General features: G+C 43.8%; 1 protein-coding gene across 1 annotated transcript in view; it reads right to left on the bottom strand.

The window, feature by feature from the left end:
• The window catches only part of LOC102151579, a 338,066-nt gene extending 326,323 nt beyond the window's left edge, over positions 1 to 11,743 (bottom strand). The window contains exons 1-2 of the mRNA XM_038583970.1: positions 10,864 to 11,743; positions 10,221 to 10,473 (exon numbers count right to left, since the gene is read on the bottom strand). Of these exons, the coding sequence (XP_038439898.1) occupies positions 10,221 to 10,246 (26 nt within the window). The 5' untranslated portion in view covers positions 10,247 to 10,473; positions 10,864 to 11,743. The remainder of the gene's footprint in view (positions 1 to 10,220; positions 10,474 to 10,863) is intronic.
• Positions 11,744 to 21,858: the final 10,115 nt, after the last annotated feature.

Below are 21,858 nucleotides of genomic sequence, written 5' to 3'. Positions count from 1 at the left end.
GAGAGAGAGAGGCAGAGACACATGCAGAGGGAGAAGCAGGCTCCATGCAGGAAGCCCGATGCGGGACTCCAGGATCACTCCCTGGACCGAAGGCAGGCTCTAAACTGCTGAGCCACCCAGGGATAACCTCTCCCTCTCCTCTTAAAAAAATTTTTTTAAAAAGTAAATCATGTCGGGGATCTTGGGTGGCTCAGAGGTTTAGCCCCTGCCTTCAGCCCAGGGTGTGGTCCTGGAGTCCCGGGATCGAGTCCCGTGTCGGGCTCCCTGCATGGAGCCTGCTTCTCCCTCTGCCTGTGTCTCTGCCTCTCTCTCTATGTCTCTCATGAATAAACAAATAAAATCTTTATAAAAGTAAGCATAATCCTTTCTAAGAAAAAGAGTAAATCATGTCAACATGAAATGAGAAATAAACTATCTGGTTGCATGGGATCTCTCAAGGGCATATTCCTCTTGACCTTGTTCACATTGCTGGTCTCCAATTAATTTACATTTACCTTGTTCCATTTGCTAGTTTGGTTATTTGGGCTAAATACTTCTCTGAGCCTCAATTTCTTCACCCGTAAAATGATAATGTTACTAACACCTGCTACATGGGATTGCAGAGAAAATCAAATAAGAGGATGTATAAGATACCGGGACGCCCATCTGGCTTAGTCGGTAGAGCATGGGACTCTGGATCCTGGGGTTGTGACGTTGAGCCCCACATGGGGTGTACAGATTATTTAAATAAATAAACAAATAAATAAATCTTTTTTTTTTTTTTTTTTTTTAAAGAGGGTAGATAAAATACTGTGGCACAAATGTCCCAGGTTTCTGTAATGGTTATTCCTCCTCTGAGACACTAAACTATACATTTTAAGATGTATATGTCATACCCACCAAGACCAATAATTAAACTGAAACTTAAACTTAAATTTCTCTTCTTGGCCTCTATCTCTAGAATCAATTACCCAGTATGAGAGAAGTACTGTTTGGATTCTTATAGGTAGATACCGTATAATTCAACATATTAGTATTAAGACCACAGTTATAAAATTCTAGGTATCATAATTTAAGCTGGTATCTACTTTAAAGATCTGAAGAGAGAAAATTTTTAAAAAATTTTAAAGCAGGAGTGTGTTGAGGTGCCTAGGTGCTCAGTCAGAGAAAGGTCCATGTTTTGCTCAGGTCATGATCTCAGGGTCCTGGGATCGAGCCCTGCCTCAGGCTCCCTGCTCAGGGGAAAATCTGCTCTCCTTCTCCCTCTGCCCCTCCTCTGCCTGTGCTTTCCCCTCTCTCTCTCAAATAAATAAGTTAAAATCTTTAAAAATAATAATAAAAACAAGAGTGTCACAGAAATCAATTTCAAACATTATTTTGCTTTTCAGATTTTCAGGGACGTTCAAGCATGAATCACTTGACATTCCATCATTCCACTGAAATAACCATGTTGTCCTACATGTTGTGGACTTTGCAACAGAGGCCAGCATCAACATCCTACACATAGATGGGTTTACCTATCCTTATTGCATGTTAAAACTCAAAATAAAAAATAGATTTTAAAAGAACTAATATAAGAATGACGTAGACTATGAAAATACAGTCTTGGGTTTCGTTTTGTTTTGTTTTGTTTTGTTTTCTTCCCATCCTAGCTCCGTGGCTGCCAAGTTGTCCAACACTTAACATAGCCTAAATATCTTTCTATATCTTAAGCCAAGGATTCGGTGGCTGTTAACTTACACTTAACCAAGATTATAAAAAACTGTTACTGAAATGCCAAAAGAAGTTACATGGTACTTCATAGGAAAGGAATGCAGGGGCTCAGCAACTGCCCAGAGTCACTCACCAAGGCTGTGCTTGTTTGGTGATTCGTTTGGACAGGTGAATTTTCAGAAATTCTTACCCTGATAAACAGAAAACTAACCTGAATTGCCATAGGATGTATTATTTCTGTTTGAGTTTGTGGCTACCTTTACAGTCATAATTGTCATATAAACCCAGCACTTGGCTCTGCTTTGTATGTTTATACCACTAATATGTCTTTAGCCTGGCACACAGACATATGGCTGAGTTTCATGGTCACCTACATGCCAGCCACCACACTGCTCTGAAACTGGGCACTGACATGCATAATGAGCCTCCTCCTGGGTCCCAGGTGTTCCTGGATCAACCCACACCTCTCAGAATAATCCCATGCCCCTTTTTAGTGACTAGTTTTTCTCATCGGCTTCTGTAGTTGCCCTGGGAAGGCTTCTTGACTTCTTTGGAAGTTTTCTCCTTCTTAAAAAGTTACAAAAGGCCAGGATGTGGAGATACTGGAACTCTGATACCTCATTGGTTAACCCTCAAACCTGTAAAATGGTACCCCTATTTGGTCAGACAGTTTGGCAGTTTCCAAAAAGTGGAATATAAATTTGCCATACAATACAGCAATTTGATGCCTACATATCTACCCAAGAGAAATAAAAACTTGTGTCCATGCAAAACCTTATGCATAAATGTACATAGCGGCATTTGTGATAGTTAAGAAGTTGAAACCACCCACATGATGAACGGAAAAACACCAGATGAACGGAAAAACAAACGTGCAATATCCATACAATGGAACACTGTTCAACAATAAAAAGAAATAAGCTTCTTTTTTTTTTTTTTTTTTATTTTATGATAGTCACACAGAGAGAGAGAGAGAGGCAGAGACATAGGCAGAAGGAGAAGCAGGCTCCATGCACCAGGAGCCCGACATGGGATTCGATCCCCGGTCTCCAGGATCGCGCCCTGGGTCAAAGGCAGGCGCCAAACCGCTGCGCCACCCAGGGATCCCAGAAATAAGCTTCTGACACAAGCAACAATATGGAAAACTTTATAGTAAGCAAGAGGCATCTGGGTGGCTCAGTCAGTTACGCATCTGACTTTTGGTTTTGGCTCAGGTCATAACCTCAGGGACCAGAGATGGAGCCCTGGGTCAGTGGGGCTCTGTGCTCAGTATGCTTGAAAAATCTCTCTCCCTCTCCCTTTATCCCTCCCCCAGCTCTCACATGCGCACACACTCTCTCTCTCTCTCTCTAAAATAAATAAATAATTTTTAAAAAACTTTATGGTAAGTGAAAGAAGCCAAACAAAAGAACTACTAATTGTGTAATTCCATTTAAGTGTGAAATGTCTAGAAAAGGCAAATCTATAGGAGACAGAAAGAGACCAATGGTGAGGGGGGAGGGGAATAGAAATTGACTGCAAATGGGCACAGAGGATATTTCAGGCATGATATAAAGTTCTAAAAATGGTGTGCATTGGTAGTGTGTGTGTGTGTGTGTGTGTATGCGTGTGTGTGTGTGTATATATATATATGGACAAGGATTCAACCCTTCCTATCTTAGGTTCCCAAGTGGAGACATAACACTTGACACTACAGGAGCTCATAACCGAAAGGAAAAATTCAGCTAACCAGGAAACAGAGCATTGCTGAGCTGCTAAGTTAGCTAAATTAGCCAGTCCCACAGTAGCACGGCTCCAAATTTCTTTAATGTGAAACGAAAAATTAAATAATAAAAACCCTTACTTTTTAAGCCACTTTTGGTTAAGTATTTTCTTACTTGAAGCCAAAAGCATCCTGATTGAAACAGACTAGAGATATAGTCACCAGATCCTCTTCCATGGTATAGGATTCACATAGATCGTTAATTTTAATGGATGAATAACATCTTGAAGATATACATGCTATAGACTGAATGCTTATATCCCCCCCTCAAAAAAATTCCTACATTGAAACCTAATCCCCAGTGTGATGATATTTGGAGATGCAGGCTGTGGATTGTGATTAGGTCATGTGAGTGGCACTTCCATGAATGGGATTAGTGTTCTTATCAAAGAGATCCCAGGGAGATCCCTTGACCCTCCACCATGTGAGGGCACAGCAAAAATTTAGCCTTCTATGAACAGGAAGCCAGCTTTCACCAGATACTGAATCTGCTGGTGCCTTTAACTTGGATATCTAAGCATCCAGGACTGCCAGAAATAAGTTTCTGTTGTTTATGAGCCACCCAGTCTTTAGTACTTAGTGACAGCAGCCAGAACAGACTAAGACAGGGCTTTTGTGGTGATGTACATATGTTCAGGCATTTCTAGCTAGGTTGTGTATAACTACCTTGCATGGCATGAGGCACATTTAAGATGGCACTGAGGGGCTCCTGGCTGGCTCAGTAGAATATGCAGCTCTTGATCTCAGGGTCATGAGTTCAAGCCCCATGTTGGGTGTAGAGATTGCTTAAATAAATAAAACTTTTTTTAAAAAGATGGTACCTAATAGTTGTTATACTAAACCCAGATTTCGGGATGCCTGAGTGGCTCAGCAGTTGAGTGCTCTGCCTTTGGCTCAGGGCATGATCCTAGGGTCTGGGATCGAGTCCCACATCAGGCTTCCTACATGGAGCCTGCTTCTCCCTCTGCCTATGTCTCTGCCTCTGTGTGTGTGTGTGTGTGTCTCTTATGAATAAATAAGTACAATATAAATAAATAAATAAATAAATAAATAAATAAATAAATAAATACCCATATTCCAATTCAAGCTTGAACTAGCCCTTGCTATCACTCCACCCTACTTCCCATCCACTCTCCTCATGTCAGCATGAGCAGCTTAAGCATCCCAAATGCATTCCAGTTGTCATCTCATGTTTCATCCCTCAGTGTTTTTGCACATCACATTTCCCAAGCCTAGACTGTTCTTTCCCTTTGACCAGATGCTAAAATGCTATGCAGCTTTTAAATCCCAACTGGAGATAGTCTTCTCTGACCCCAAAAGATAATCACTTTCTCTCTGATTTAAATACTTTGTACATGTTGCTATTACCACCTCTATCACATTATAGTGGAATTTGTTTTATTATTACTATCTCTCCTACTGTGAATGGCAAAGGGTTTTGCAGTTTAAAGATAGCTCTAGGGATCCCCGGGTGGCTCAGCGGTTTGGCGCCTGCCTTTGGCCCAGGGTGCGATCCTGGAGACCCGGGATCGAGTCCCACGTCGGGCTCCCGGTGCATGGAGCCTGCTTCTCCCTCTGCCTGTGTCTCTGCCTCATTCTCTCTCTCTCTCTCTCTGTGACTATCACAAATAAATAAAAATTTAAAAAAAATTTTTTTAAATAAAAATAAAAAAAAATAAAGATAGCTCTATCATATATTTAGAGGACTTTGGAGAAATCATTTTACTTCTAAGTCTTGATATTTTCTCCTGTAAGATAAGCATAGACATTATGATCCCATCTCCCTCAGGCTGCTATGAGACTTCACTAAGATGACCCATGTGAAAGCATTTTACCAACTATAAAGTATGGACAAATTCTAATTGGAACAGATGAGATTTTTTTTAAGTTAATGTAACAGACCATACAAATAGAGAAAAAGATGTGATCTCTCACCATTTACCAAAACTGCTCTAGCCAAGACTACCATTGAGCTTCGACCTCCCAAATGCCAAACCTGAAGCCCTATTCTCAATTGTCCTCTTGTTCAATCTATCAGCAGCTCTTGACAGAGATGATCTTGCCTTCTTGCTAGAGACACTTTCTTCACTGGGCTTCCACCTCCACGGCAGCTCTTCTCACTATCCTTTACTTGACCCTTCTCTTCTTCCTCACTCCTAAATCTGTACCTCTTTTCTTCATATACTTACTCCCCTGGTGATCTCATCCAGTATTATGGCTTTAAATGGCACTTCATGACATCTAACGCACAAATTTGCTTCTCCAGATTTCTTCCCTGAAAAACAGACTTGTGTATCAAACTGCCTACATGCTCAAAAATATGTCTAAATGTGTCCAGACTAAGCTCCTGGTCTCCCTGACACCAAGCCCACACGTCATCTCAGTTCATTGGCATTTGGTCCATTCAAGTGCTCAAGTCAAAAAATCTTAGAATCATACTTGACTCCTTTCTTTCTCTCATACTTCTTATCCAATCCACCAGACAATTCTCCAACCAAAATATCTTTAGAATTCAACCTCTTGGGAATCCCTGGGTGGCTCAGCGGTTTAGCACCTGCCTTTGGCCCAGGACGCAATCCTAGAGTCCTGGGATCGGGTCCCGTGTCGGGCTCCCTGCATGGGACCTGCTTCTCCCTCTGCCTGTGTCTCTGCCCCTCTCTCTCTCTCTGTGTCTCTCATGAATAAATAAATAAATGATCTTAAAAAAAAAAAAAGAATTCAACCTCTTGGGGCACCTAGGTGGCTCAGTGGTTGAGTGTCTACCTTTGGCTCAGGTCATGGTCCCAGGGTTCTGGGATCCAGTCCCACATTGGGCTCCCCAAAGGTAGCCTGCTTCTCCCTCTGCCTATGTCTCTGTCCCTCTCTGTGTGTGTGTCTCATGAATAAATAAAATCTTAAAAAAAAAAAACAATTCAACCTCTTCTCACTACACCTCCATACTACTTGTACCAAGTTGACATCCTCTCTTAATACCTGAGAAAGCTTTTTAAATAGTCTACCCTTTGCCCTGCTCTAGGTCTCCACTCACCCTATTGCAACATTAATTATAGCAGGTCAATCACTGTTTAAAACCCCTCAATGGTATCTCATCCCAAGCCATGAAAAATCCAAAGTCCTTATGATGGTCTTTTAAGAACCATGTGATCTGCCTACCATATTCCTATTCCCTCTCTGATCTCACCTCCCACCACCACCCAGCTGTTAACCCACTCCTTGCTGTCTTTGATTATAACAACCAGGCACTTGTCATGCCTCTGCCCCAATGCTCCTCTACCTGACATGGCACAGCTCATTCTTTCACTTCCTTCAAATCATTCCTCAAATGTCACCTTTACCATGAGGTCATACTTGGCCAACTCATCAAAAACTGTAACCTTCCCTCCCCTATTCCCTATCTTTCTCTCCTGGTTTAGTTTTCTTAACAGTAGTTACCACTTTTTAACATCTGTTTTATTGCCACTGCTTAAAAAGATCCAAGAGTGCAGGATTTTTATTTTTTGTATCCTCAGGGCTTAGAACAATGCCTGGCACATAGAAGGCACTAAATAAATATTGCTTAAAAGAATGAATGAGGAAAGAATAGATGGCCAAAGTAGGTTTCATAGGTTCCTGATAAATGTATTCTTAAACGCCTGTGTCTTCCACAATAATGAGTACAAATACTACCAAAGCTCTTAGAAATGTCTGGCATTTAAAAATCACCCAATGTAAAAAATTAATTAATTAATTAATTAATTAAAAATCAGCCAATGTGAGGGCATAAAGAAGAAACCAAAGGAAATTTGGGAGCACCTAATAAACCTAAAGAAATTCATAGCAAATAAATAAGTAGAAACAGTACTCAAAATACAACAAAATACGCAGGCAATCACCTCCTAGACTTGTTATAAAGTTTAAAGTGAGATAAATGCTTTTTATTTACTTAGAAGATGCTTAGTATGTATTCTAGTCATCATTTTTAGAAGGCAGAGTTGAATATTTAGATTTTCTTACTATGCAAGTTTATCGTGAACACCTTGGTATATTGCTCTTGTTTCAGTAATTGGAACTAGTCCACATTAACAGTCTCAAATAACCAAGGCTATAAAGTTTGATATTTCTTGTAGAGTTATTAAGTATATCTAGCTATAATTTAAGAATTAACATCATATAAAAATGTAATGGAATTTATCATTTTAAACTCCGTAATTACAAATTGTTTATTAGTAGCTGCTACACTAATGATATACTATCTGCTGATTAAAATTGATCATGTCCACAAACAGACAGATTTGTATCCAACTCAAAAAAAATTCCCATTTTAGTATCTATTTATTCTACTTTTTCCCCTTTATATTATCATTTCTAGGCAACTAGAATTACAACTGAGAGAAAGCATACCTTAACATTTCCATCAGAAACTTCCTAAGGGCAAATGAATATAATCTTCCTCAAAGTAAATCATCAGTCAGAAAAGGCAATATGTCTTGCTAAATTACAGATCTAAGAAATGAAAATTCAGGACTTTAAATTTTATTACATAATGATATGCTATTCTTCTGCATGTTGTTTATACTGAGTTTTTTATTTAAGTAAGGACCATTCTATAAAAACTAATATCAGAAAATGCACTAGAGTTCTTGATTTCTCATCCAGAAACCACTGAACCATCACTTTATATTACAGCTGAAAAGTGAATGAACAAAAATTTTAAAACTAAGTCTACTCATCATGGTTAGCATTGAAAATCTGAGTAAACCAATTCTAGAGACTCACTATTATCTCAATTTACAGAAAGTTGTGTCAGGAAATGGAAGGAACACATACTCCAAGTGGAAGCCATAACCTTCAACAATTGCTTATACACATAAGACTTACAAATAAATGTTGTTGAAGTGTTAACCCACACTTAAATGGATAGAGAAAGCGAACAGAACATATTTTTAGAGAAAAAAAATTGAATATGTAAAAACTTCTATCCAACTGGACTGAATATTTTAGTGAATATTTTTGGTTAATGTGGCTTGAAACTTATAAAACAGTCAATAGAGAAAGTTGGAAGTATCGAGACACTGCCAATTCATTGTGAAAGGTAACAATAGTACCTCTTATTCTATATTTATAGATCTTTATCCCTATTTCCGGTTTTTTTTCTTATGTATATGCTTTTTAAAAATATATTCCCAACAATGACCCCACGGGTTAAGTATTATGATCCCCACTTACAGCTGAGGAAACTGAGACCCAAGGAAATCAATACCGCAGCTGGTGCATCACAGTGAATCCCAGCCTGAACTGGGGTTCAAACTCAGGTCTGTTTCATTCCAAGCCCATGTCTGAGCCCCCACACTGGGTGGCCAATAGAACAAATTCAAACACACTCAGTTCAGACATTTCTAGGTAAAACACCTTCTGAGAGGCAATACTGCACTCTCTACCCCCAGCTCCAAAAAAAAAAAAAAAAAAAATACTCCAGCAGATAACTTTTGTCAAAAATATTTGAGGAAATCTGGCATTTCCATATAGCACACTTTCCTGAAAGTATACTTTCCAAAAAAATTAAAAATATATTTCCTGAACTAATACTCCCTGAGCTAAGCATTCACATGAAATAATTATTATTAATATATAAGAAGTTTCCCATGTCACTAAGTCTACTGTTCAACAATTTAAAAACAAATCTCACAAGAGAAGATGCACCCTAATTACAAGAGCAATCAACAAATTACAAAATCTTAAAGCCAAGCAATTTCTTCAAATTTCTTTAACCTATCCTTCACTTTACAGACAATAAATTAAAGCTCAGGAAAGTGAAGTAGTTTGTCCAAGTTTATACAACTAGAAAAAAGCAAATCACAATATTTTTCTCAACTTACAGCAGGATAAAAATATTTCCAATTCCCAATTATCATCTTTGACCAGATCTTAACATTTCCCAATAAAGTAACATGTCAGTGATATCCTCCATCTGTAGGATTTTAAACCTCCTTAAACTTGAATCATTTTTGAGGATCAAATCCGACAACTTGAGTCATTTCAAATCAACCTATCTTAAACAAAGAAAACTCTGACTTTCCATGGCAAGTAACTGCAAAGCAAGAAAAGTCAATACTGGATCAAAATACTTTTTTCTATTACCAACAGTATTTACGTGAACTCTTAACTGCTTCCTCACAGAGATTAACAAAAATGAATCCTAAGGACTTAAAGGAAGGACTAGAAGATGCTTCATGAATGCTATAAAAACTTGATGTTTTCTATAAAGATTAAATAAATTTACAGTCTTCACTGTTACACATAGTTAAGTATTCATTCTGATAGAACTTGTACTTTATAGGAACTCCCATTAATAGGAATTCATTTCTTTCGGGCCACTTTTGGATTCTATTCACCAAAATGGAATACCAAAGGTGAAAAAAAATAATGCAAACCACTAAAGTCCTGCAAATATATAAACATCCACTGCCATATTTAAAAACACAATCATAAATAAACTAGGACACATGCTCATTGGACCCAACCCTGTTACATAACTTTCCTTAGTGACTTTATAACCCACATTCCTATGTGTACTAATGTTGAAGAACACGTTGAGAAATTAATAAAGTTTCATCAGAAGTACCCAAATCATCATTCCAAATGAAAATGAACCTACAAAAAGCCATTCAAAACCAGGAAATCCATAGTCATAAATCACTTTAATCAGGCAACAGTTGGACAGTTTTCTAATGGCAATAACCACCAGCCCCAAAACGAATGTCTGTAGAGTATTGAAAAAGAAACGTACCTTCTTTGAGGCAGAGAATCAGTCATCAAACTGTAATAATCCACATAGGGAAGGCATCCTCAAAAATCCCAACACCCTCACGTTTAAGTAACTCCAAATGAAGAAGTTTGAAAACTTTCCATCCAGAAATGACTTGATGCTGTATTGGTACTTGGCATAATGTTCACGGATAGGAGGATCCAGTAAGAACAATGCAGCATGAAGGTCAATGCTCCGTGTGATGCTTTCTAGATGCTGATAATAATAATTGCACCTATACAATTGAAATTAAGTAACGTCAGCTTCCAAGTCATCCTACACACTCAGTTTCTTTAAAAGAAAAGAATAGTAACCGTAGCCATAATAGATGTCACATACATAGTTCTGGCACTTGAATCATTTCTAGCAGCAAGTTTTAAATAATGGATATTCTCTACCCTACTAGGCAAAATCATAACTTTAGGAAGTTAAAATAGACTGTGTCTGGGTGTTTCCTCCAATTATTAACAGCATATTCAGTTTGATACTTCATTAGTCATGTCAAACTGAAAATGCAGGTGAGTAAGTCCAAGGGTGTGAGGAAAGCTCAGGGGTGGGGACAGCAGAGGAAAGTAGAGAAGGTGATAAATTGCCTTGGTATTTGGACGGATCCCATAAAACATACCTGAAGATAATGACCTCAATTTGCATTGTTGAATTCGAGAAGCCTGTTCCACACATTCCTAATATTCAAGCACATGGTAACAGCCAGAGCAAACTACATTTGCCCACTTTTGACACACTCCCATCTTTGTCCCTAAATGTCTATTCCCCAAGTGATGGGACAGATAAACAACTTTTTCGAGAAAGTGGGCAAGCGCTGAAAATTTTCATAACAAGTGGACATGTTTACTAGTTCTGGAGTGGTCCCCTCACTTGAGCAGGAACCGGCCTACAGAGACTGCAAAGCCAGGCTACTTGGGAGAGCGGCTGGGGAGTCTCCCCCAGCCTGTAAATCAGGAGGGAATCGCGCTGCCTCTCCACCCCGCAGGAGCAGCCTCAGCCATCCCTCTTTTGGGCGGGCGTGGCAGCTAGAAACAAAAGGTTAAAACACAAAAGGCGGGGCGGACTGCTGGGTCTGAGGAGCTCCGGGGGCTCGCGTTCCCCTTTCTAATCGAACACAATGAGAAGGGGTAGGGGGGTGGGTGTTAAGTGGGAAGGGGGATCACAGAGCTCCAGCACTGCATAGGCGGTTCTGGGTGGGTCGTGAGGCTGCAAGGGGCGGTCGGGACGGCCGACTCTTACCTAGTGGTCCAGGCCCCATCCCTCCATCCCTGCATCTCTGACAGTCGGGAACCTGTGGCTTCCTCCACCCTCCCCCAGCCCGAAAGAAAACTTTCGGAACTCTTACCTGCGCGCTCCAACCCCCAGCCCGCAAACGCAAGTGTCCACTCCCCCGCAGCCCAAACCTCTTCTTGCATTCTATTGTTGCAGCTTTGGTGTTGTGCGCTGGCTCTGCAGAGCGCTCCGCAGACGGTTAAGTTCTGAAACCCTCACCTCCCCGATCTCTTTCTCTCGCAGGACCAAAGTCGGGGCGGGGTGGGGGGGGGACGGGACTGGTCCCCATCCGTTTCAGCAAGTTCCCTGCCGTTTGCGTGTAGCTGGGGGGGGAAACGAGGCAATGCCCCCTGGAGAGACCCTTGCCCCCCATCCCACCCCCATCCCCACCCCACCCCAGCTCCTCCGGTAACGAGGCACTTGCGACCCACGCCTGGCCTGTCCGGCTGTTGCCTCTTAAAAAAGCAACAAATAAAACAATCTGTGCAAGTTCGTTAAAGAACAAAAGAGGAGGAAACAGGGAAAGGAGGTAGAACTTACCAGCCAAACTTCGCCACCGGACTACGCCTCCGTCCCCCGAAGGGCGGGGAGCCCGGAGCGCCGGGGGGAGAGGGAACCCAGACCTCGGTCCCCGCTCACCTCCGCCCCCGCCTCGTCGCCCTCGGGAGGGACCCTCCCCGCTGTGCAGCCCGCGAGGCGCTCGGACACTTGCGTGGGGCCTGACAGCCGGGAAAGTCGCGGCGGCAAAGTTGCGAGGAGGAGATACCCGGGCGCCGGGGGAGAGGGGAGGAGAGTTCATCAGAGTTCCCCCTTTTGTTCCAAGTCCCGGAGCAGACAAAGAGGCGGCGAGCGGCGGCAGGTTTCTCCCTCTCACCCCTTCTTCCTCTCTCCCTCCCCTCCCCTCCCTCCCCTCCCCGCCCCCTCCCTCTCCCCGCATCTCCCGCCCGGCTCGGGGCGGCTCCGTCCCCAGTTCCACGCAACTCGGCCCCGACCTCCTCTCCTCCCGCGACCTCACTCGAAACTTTCCCCGGGAGATGCGGGTCCCGGCCCCTTCCCGCGCACCGCCCTTTTATCCTGCCCCCCACGCCGTCCCCCCCGCCCCACGCGCGCGGGTCTCGGGGGGGAATCTCCAAAATCATTGTTTCCGGGAGATGCACCTCTTTGTTTGCACTTTCCCTGCCAATCAATGCGAACCATCCACTTTGGCATCGAGTTTCTGTCAGTTTCCCGTCCTCCCGGGAGACGCTCGGCGAAGGGTAGGGGGTCAACCCCACGAGATCAGCGCATTTACGCTACCAGAGGTGGGGCGCACCCTGGGCTCTCCATCCTCTTTCCGACGCTCAGACTCACCCTCCTCCACCCAACGCACCAAAAGAACCCCCAAGGGGCTCCAAGTGTCCAGAAAGAACTCCCCACCCCAGCCACCCCAGCCACCCCACCCACCCCAGCGCTGTCCCTTGGGGGAGCACTGCAAGCCGCAGGACAAAGCCGGCGCGGGGCGGCGGCGCCTCCACCCCCGGGGCTACCTGTTGCTGCCCGCGCAGCAGGGCTCGTGCGGGGACTCGGAGGCGCCGTCCCACCTGAGCGTCGCGCCCACCTCGCCCGCCCCGCACTGCCCGAGCCCCAGACCGCGACGGCCAGGCTCAGGGGACCCGCGTGCAGTGCTCCGTGACCCCCGCGGCCCTGCCCTGGCCGCAGCCTTCCGCCCCCGACCCTCCGCCTTGGGGTCCCTCGCCGCCCCCCGTCTTCTCCCCCCTGGCGCGCCTGGTACCCTCCGAGCATCCCCGGTCTCCGTCCCTTCGCCCACTGCCCTGCCCTGGGCAAATCAGGTGTCTCGGGCCCAGAACAATCCCAGATCCTTCGCCAGGGCCTTTACCACTCGTTCCCCGACCTCCAGAATCGGGGAGCCCCCCCCCCCATCCTCACCTCGCCCCATCCCTCGTCCCTCATCCCTACTCCGGGCCACCGCACTAGCTCCCTGGGGGACCCCGAGCAGCGCTCGCTTTCCCCCCCACATTCAACTAGACTTGGAGAGCAGGAGAGCCGGGAGGCGGGGGGGAAGGAGAAAATGGGGGGCCGCGTGGGGAAGCAGCTTCTGGGCGCGGGAGCAAAACCCAGACATTCCAAAGCAAACACCCCGCCTTCGGGAGGCATCCGGCCCGTCGCGCACCTTCCCCTCCACCCTCTGGCTGTCCCCACACTTGGGATCTTGGCGGGTGGGTAAAGTTTGAGGTGGGGAAGGAGGCGTGGGGACTCGGGGCGCTGTCGCGGCGGGGCGGGGGGCGAGGAGCAGGACGCGACGTCGCGGCGGGCCGGCCCCGCTGCGCCCCAGAGCAGAACAAAGGCGCCGCGAGGAGCGCGGGTCCGCGCCCCCCTGCTCCCCCCGCGCCCCCCGCGCCCCCCGCGCCCGCACCCGCCCAGGGCTTCGCTGGGCCCACGCCGCTCTCGGAAACTTTGCGACAACTTGCCCCCGAGTTCGCGCGCGCGGCGCGGGGCCCCGAGGGACCAGCGGGCCCGACCGCATCTGGCCCGGGGACGCCCTCCGCCCCGTCGGCTCCCGGGCGCCGAGGCCACTCCGCGCAGCGCACCCCGGGCTGCCCACGGCGCGAGGGCGGCAGGAGCACGCGCTCTGCCCCGCCCGAGAGAGCGAAAGGACTTGGCGCGGGCGGGATGCGCGCGGCGGGGACGCGGGACCGGGAGGCCGGGCGGCGGCGGGAGGCCGGGGCGCTCCCGGGACTCGGCCCGGCCCCACCCGCGAGCCGCGCTCAGGCCGCCTCACCTGCCCGAGGCTGGGCCACCTGTGCGGCCTCCCCCGGGTCCCCCGGCGGCACCACCACCCACCACCCAGCACCCACCACCCAGCACCCGGCACCCAGCACCGAGAGAAAGCAGCCGCCGCCCGCTCCAGTCTGGCACATCTCTGTTTAATTAGGACGACTTCCACAATTTAATTAGGATGACTTCCGCAATTCTCGTTTTTTAGGAGAAGGCTACCCTCCCCCAGACAAACCCCTTACTTTTTGCTATCATCGGGGATCGGCTTGGAAAATAATGACAAGTCGGTGCTTCGAGACAATTCTCATCGGCTGCCTTACAGAACTACTTGTTATAGGGCAAACCAGCGGAGATATTCCAGAACTTCTGGGTAACACCCAATCCCCCACCTACTGTTAGAGTGTGCCTACGGATCCTATTAAAACATTACCAATCCTTTGAAAATATCAACTTGTTTCTCTCTTTTCTCAAGGAGGGAGAAGTAAGGGCCATTTGCTAGGTGAAAAGTCAATATGACCCTAAAAAGGCCTTCTCTGGGCTCTATGAAACACTCCTGTCCGAGCTTAGCTCTTTCACAACCAGCTGATGCACAGAGTGATTTTGGGGAGCCTGGGTGGCTCCGTAGGTTGAGCCACAGCCTCTTGATTTCTGGCCAAGGTCCTGATCTCAGCGTCCTAGGATCTAGCCCCATGAGGGGAGTCTACTTGAGGATTCTCTCTCTCCCTCTGCCCCTCCCCCTGCTTGCATAAATAATTTTTTTTTTTAAGTGATTTCTCCAGGGGCACCTGGGTAGCCCAATCTGTTAGGCATCTGCCTTCTGCTTGGGTCATGATCTCAGGGACCTGGGATGGAGCCCCACAGCGAGCTCCCTGCTCTGCTTCTTCCTCTTCTGCTTCCTCTTCTGCTCCCCTGCTTGTGTGCTCACTCTCTCTCTCTCTCTCTCTCTCTCTCAAATAAAAAGAAAATGAATAAAGTGATTTCTCCAGAGAATCTTGGTCCTAAATAGGCCAGTTTCCCTATCTCTATCAGAAGGCTCACACCTGGGCCACACTGTGTATGACCTAGCCACCACTAACTTTTAAAAAGATGCCATCTTTTCTCACAGGACACCACATTTTTTATATTTTTTTAAAGCTGATTAGCATCTAGGGTCAAAGATGGATGTATCAGCAGATGGGCTTAGAAACCCAAGGATCCTCTCTCTACTGGCAGTGTTGGAGCTCCATTTGGGACCACACCCCTATTCAGCTTCCTACTAGCAGGCCAATGGCATCTTAATTTTCTATGATTCTCTCCCATCTCTGCTTCTCTTTCCAAGGACTTCCTCTGGCTGCCAGACCCCATTTTGCCAGTGCAGATAGGCCAGAAGTGCCAGGCAATTAATGGTCTTAGCATAGTCTCAAGGAATCAGGGAGTCGGTCTAAAAATAACCCAGCGTTGGGGCTCCTGGGTGGCTCAGTGGTTGAGCATCTGCTTTTGGCTCACATCATGCTCCCAGCGTCCTGGGATGAAGACCCACATTGAGCTCCCCACAGGGAGCCCGCTTCTCCCTCTGCCTCTCTTTCTCTCTCATGAATAAATTTAAAAAAAAGGTCTTTTAAAAAAATACCCCAGCATACAGGTAGGACTATGCTCAGCTGTGTTCTACACTGTTTCCCAGAGGTCCCCAATTTTGAACTTCAGTTGCCCATAGCAGTAACCTCCTCTTTAAGGAACCCTATTTTAGCTTCCTTCCTTGTCTCTCCCTGGGATCACATCCCAAATAAACTACAGTCCTTGTACTTAAATCCTGGTCTTAGGCTCAGCTTCTGGAAGAACTCAACCTAACCTCTCATATATGTGCTTTCCAAAGGGAGGGATCTGTTCTTTTTGGACAATGAAGCTACAAGATCAGATTTTCCCTGGAATGGAGGTTATTTCAGTAATGAAAAATGTTTGAGTTATCTAGTTCATTTTTTTATGTAATAGTTTAAAATTAGATATCCTACTGAATAAACTATAGAAACAGCGATATGTAGATCGTGTCTCACGTGTGAAATGTTTGTACATAAATTCATAAGAAAAGAAGTTCCTTAGGTCTAATGCCAGCAGATAGCAATGCAATAGGAAAAACTATTAGAATCACTTCTTAAAAAAAAAATTAGAAGTAACATAGAGGGGTCACCTGGGTGGCTCAGTGGTTGAGCATCTGCCCTGGGCTGAGATTATGATCCCAGGGTCCTGGAATCAAGCCCCCTCATCACGCTCCCTGCAGGGAGCCTGCTTCTCCCTCTGCCTATGTCTCTGCCTCTCTCCCTGTGTCTCATGAATAAATAAATAAAATCCTTACACACACAAAAAAAGATGTAGGTCAGTAGCATTAAAAAAGAAGAAGTAACATGTAGGATTTTGACTGAACTTCTGATGACAGTGAAGGAGAATGATTAATACAAACCATTTTATGCCTTGGTGTGACCTAACCAGTAATATGTCCAGTGAGAGATCCTATGGAATTTTTCAGCAAACTTCTCACAGCATAAATTGGCCAACGACTGCAACACAGTTTATAAAATCATACATTAAGCCCTATTATCCTCTTAACCACCATTATGAATAAGTCATCCAGCATCCACATAATTATAAGCCCCAATGCCATTCCTCACTCCACAACTTTTCTTAAGTGGTTTTTACCTCTATTTTCCTTTCCTTTTCTTTTCTTTTCTTTTCTTTTCTTTTCTTTTCTTTTCTTTTCTAAGTAAGCTCTATGTCCAATGTGGGGCTTGAACTCACAACCCTGAGATCAGGAGTCGCATGTTCTACCAACTGAGCCATCCAGGTTCCTCTCATTGCAATTTTTCTGAAGATTTCACCATGGCCATCCTTAAATGCTGTTCACCAAATTTTTGTTATCCTCCCTCTGGGCACCTGGTAGGAATGAATCAGATGTGGCCATGTGATTTGTTCTGGCCAATGACATGTGAACAGAAATTATATACCTCACCCCTGAGTGTAAGTTTTAACAGCCAGTGTATCATTGTATGTGCTCCCTTTCCATCTACCACAGTGCTGGGTAGGGTTGCTCACTTAGTCTAGGTACCAGAGAGAGCCCTTCACCAAACCTCAGTGGTTACTTTACGTGAGGGGAAAATAACCCTCTCCTAAGCCACTGAGATTTTAGGGTTAGTTGTAATCACAGCACAGCCAGACTAATCGTCACTTGTTCAGATACTCATCAGTTGTCTTTGCAAAGTTACACCTCTGCTTTCCTTATGGGCTTTAGATCTTGGAAGGTTTATAGGATAGCTCCCATGAACTTCCTATAGTATTTTCTAGCTGGACTTCCAGCTTAATAGCACTGTGTTGGGTAAATTACTTTCTTTATGAAAGATTAGCTTTATCTTTTTGTTTAAAAAAGGGGGGGGAGGACACCTGGGTGGCTCAGTGGTTAAGCATCTGCCTTTAGCTAAGATCATGATCCTGGGGTCCTGGGACGGAGTCCCACATCAGGCTCCCCACAGGGAGCCTGCCTCTCCTTCTGCCTTTGTCTCTGCCTCTTGAAAAAAAAAAAAAAAAGAATGTGAATTTGGGGCACCTGGCTCAGTCGGTTGAGTATCTGCCCTCGGCTCAGGTCATGATCCCTGGGTCCTGAGATTGGGACTTGTGTCAGGCTTCCTGCTCAATGGGGAGTCTGCTTTTCTCTCTGCCCCTCCCCCTGCTCGTGGTTATGCTCTCTCTCTCTCTCTCTCTCTCTCTCTCTCTCTGAAAAAAATAAAATCTTAAAAAAGAAAAAAAGAATGCAAATTTTGGAATCATCAGCTTGGTGTATATCACCTGGCTCTGCCACTCACTGGCTCTGTGACCACAATGACGTTACTTCACCTTTTTACCCCATTACCACATATGAAATAACATAACCCTACCCATATGAGGGGATTGTATGAATAAAATACATTAAAAATGTAAAATGCTAGTATGCCTGGAAGTCCAGTGCTGGCTCAATCAGCAGAGCATGAGACTCTTAATCTTGGGGTTGTAGAATCTCTACACCTAAGGTGTAGAGATTATTTAAAAATAAAATCTTTGGGACACCTGGGTGGCTCAGCGATTGAGCGCCTGCCTTCGGCTCAGGTCATGATCCCAGGATCCAGGATTGAGTCCCACATCAGGCTCCCTGCAAAAGAGCCTGTTTCTCCCTCTGCCTGTGTCTCTGCCTCTCTCTCTCAGTCTGTGTCTCTCATGAATAAATAAATAAATCTTTAAAAAATAAAAAAAATATATCTTTAAGGGGCACCTCAGTGACTCAGTCAGTTAAGCATCTGACTCTTGATTTCAGCTCAGGTCATGACCTCAGGGTTCTGGGACTGAGCCCTGCCTCCAGCTCTGTGCTCACCAGGGAATCTGCTTGAGATTCTCTCTCTCTTCTCCCTCTGCCCCTCCTGCCCATGCTCTTTCTCTCTAAACAACAAATCAATCGTTTAAAAATAAATAAATAAAATAAAATCTTTAAACTGTAACATCTTCATATATAAGCCTCACAATAATAAAAATAGCATTGATACCCTTCCAGTAGATGTAAAGAAAGTTAAAGTAGTAAAATAGTAGATGGTAAATTTCTTTTTGATTCTCAGCTTTTCTTTGCAGATTAAAAGATCTGGGACTCCAATAAATAATCTACCTTAAGTATGATGGGCCTTGAAAACAAAAAGCTACCCAAACTCTCAAGAGGCTGCTATGCTATAGGAGGCATACCAGAAACCAGATTTCCTGATCAAGAGTATTCCAGTTTTTCTCTCAATATATATGGGTCCCACTAGACCGTTATAAAGTTCAGAAAAAGGAAGGAGGCTCATGTATCTCTTCCAGGCTACAGTGAATTTTGAGAAAATCTCTGCTCTATGTAGTATATGGGACTACTATATAAGGTATAGTAGTAGTAGGTAGTATATATTACTATATAAGGTAATATCCCATTTTCCCAATATGATTGGTTTCTTTTTAAGATTTATTTGTTTATTTGAGAGAGAGAGAGAGAGAGAGAGAGAGTGCGTGTGCACATGAGTAGGGGGAGGGGCAGAGGGAGAGAATCTCAAGCAGACTCCCTGCTAAGCACAAAACCCATATGGGGCTTGACCTCATGACCGATGAGATCATGCCCTGAGCTGAAACTAAGAGTCAGATACTCAACTGACTGAGCTACACAGGCACCCCCTCATAAGATTATTTTAAAGGGTTTTTGGTCAACTCTTTTATTTATTTATTTTTTAAGTTTTTAACAAAAAATAATCTCTACATCCAACAATGAGCTCAAATTCAGGAACCCAAGATCAACAGTCACACACTCCACCAACTGAGCCATCCAGGTATCCCTACACACTTTTGGATCATATGTTTGCTTATTTAACATAACATATTTTACTTACATTAATAAATTTAGAAATAATAACTTAGAAATATTATTTTATTACCACTCAGTTCATGAAACAATTTTGTTTCCTCTTAACACATTCATTTGTCATCCCCAGAGCCATTAAACTCCTTTATCTACTTTTCTGAGCCCATCATCTTTATTTCTCTTTAAATTGTTTAAAACATAGTGCTCTTGGGGGCACCTGGTTAGCTCATTCAGTGGACCATGTGACTCTTGATCTCAGCCTTGTGAGTTCAAGCCCCACGTTGGGGATAGAGATTACTTTTTTTAAATGTAAAAAAATAAAACATAGTTCTTCTTGAGCACGTGATACTGACATTGGAATCTTTATCCCATCTCACAAATAGTCATTCATATAACATTAGCAAGATTATTTATTCTTCCTACAGATGTGTAGCTGAGTGAGCCACAACATGACACTTGCTTTACCTTTTATGACATTTGTTTACAAAGACAGCAAATATCTCTAGGAACAAATTCTTTAAAATAAAACAAGTTGAGGGGGACCTGGATGGCTCCGTCTGTAGAGCATGTGACTCTTGACCTCAGGGTTGTAGGTTCAAGACCCACCTTGAATGTAGATTACTTAAAAAAAATAAAATCTCAAAAAAATTGATATATAATATTTTAGCATCCTTTATTTCTAATTTGTTAAGTGACCTCTAGAAGCATTCAAAACTAGCTTGAGGCCCAAAGATGGAAGGTAATGTAGCTCCACCAGTACAATTTGTCATTCAAAATAAAGTGAGAAATCGAGAAATCGTATCATAAGAACTTTTCTGTAATGGAAATTCCTTTTCTGAAGGATAGATTGGGCAGAAATATCTTACCTTACATGTAGGAATATACCAGGAATATAATTCTGTCTTGTTACATTTGTCCCATACAGTACTTTCCCAGAGTGGTGCAAGAGAAATCTCAACAATTCCACCCTTGGACTCTCCCCAAGATAATCCATCAGTGTCTGCTTGTACTTCTTAATACATTACAACTCCTTACTTTCTTCCCATGTAAACCAAGGGTCATTTCCATGACATTATTGTAGAAGATTCTAAAACAGCATATCTTTATTTTTTAAGATTTTGTTTTTAAGTAATCTCTACACCGAACATGGGGGGACCAAACTTACATGACCAAGAGTCACCTACTCTCCCAACTGAGCCAGGCTGTTGCCTCCCCCCTCAAAAAATAGCACATCTTTTAAAAACATATTTAAATATATCCCTCTTTTTTTTATTTTTAAGTAACCTCTACACCCAACTTGGGGCTTGAATTCACAACCCAGATATCAAGAGTTGCATGCTCCAGAGACTGAGGCAGCAGGATGCCCCAACATTTCCCTCTGTTGAGGTATATTTCCTTCTCTCTCCACTACCTTTACCCATTTAGTGTTTGCTGTTATAATGTATGCTTCCCAGTGGAATCAGGATTCCATCCATTATAGAGTTTCTCTGAAGCCTTCTGCATTAATTAGATGGGAGGTACTTTCTGTAGAACAATGTACATTAGAACTTCTGATTACAAGTCAAGTTCCTAGATGATTATCCTATGTATGAAGCAGTCCTTCAGGCTAACATGATTATGCCACAGGAATATCTTGAACTTCAAGAAGAAAAACTTGATCCTGTTCCATGTTAAATGGCATTATTTTGGGTTTTAATTTCAGATTTTCTGTGTCATAACATGTATCCCTTATATCTAACTTAGATAAAATCTTTAAGCCAAAAGCAGTACACTTGAATGGAAATGGTCTTACATGTTGTCTTTCAACTTTATAATATTTTTTGTACTCCAAAATGCATGCAATTTTGCTATTGCTTTTGATTTCCTGTGGAAATGCTTATTTGTGGTGATAATAGCTTTAAAAAAGAATTGAACTGATAAATATTTTGCTTTTTAGAGAAAGGTATTATTAGACTTTCTCCTCTAGGCTTAAAAAAAAAAAATCAAGGTTATCCAAGTCAAAGAAGCCTCGCAGAGAAACATTTCTATTATAGCTTTGACTTACTCATTTCAGGAAGCCTGTCACTAATGGATACAACTAAAAAGCATTAGGGATAAACAAGGTGGTTTCTTCCTCAGCCACTGGCTTTCTATCCCATGCTTTTTATTGTATTGTCCTATATACCAGTGGGAACACTGATTACACACTCTCTACCA

This window comes from Canis lupus, chromosome 35, assembly GCF_011100685.1.
Source record: "Canis lupus familiaris isolate Mischka breed German Shepherd chromosome 35, alternate assembly UU_Cfam_GSD_1.0, whole genome shotgun sequence".
NCBI lineage: Eukaryota > Metazoa > Chordata > Mammalia > Carnivora > Canidae > Canis > Canis lupus.
Note: the sequence above shows the minus strand (reverse complement) of the source record. Positions and strands in the feature narration are given on the sequence as shown.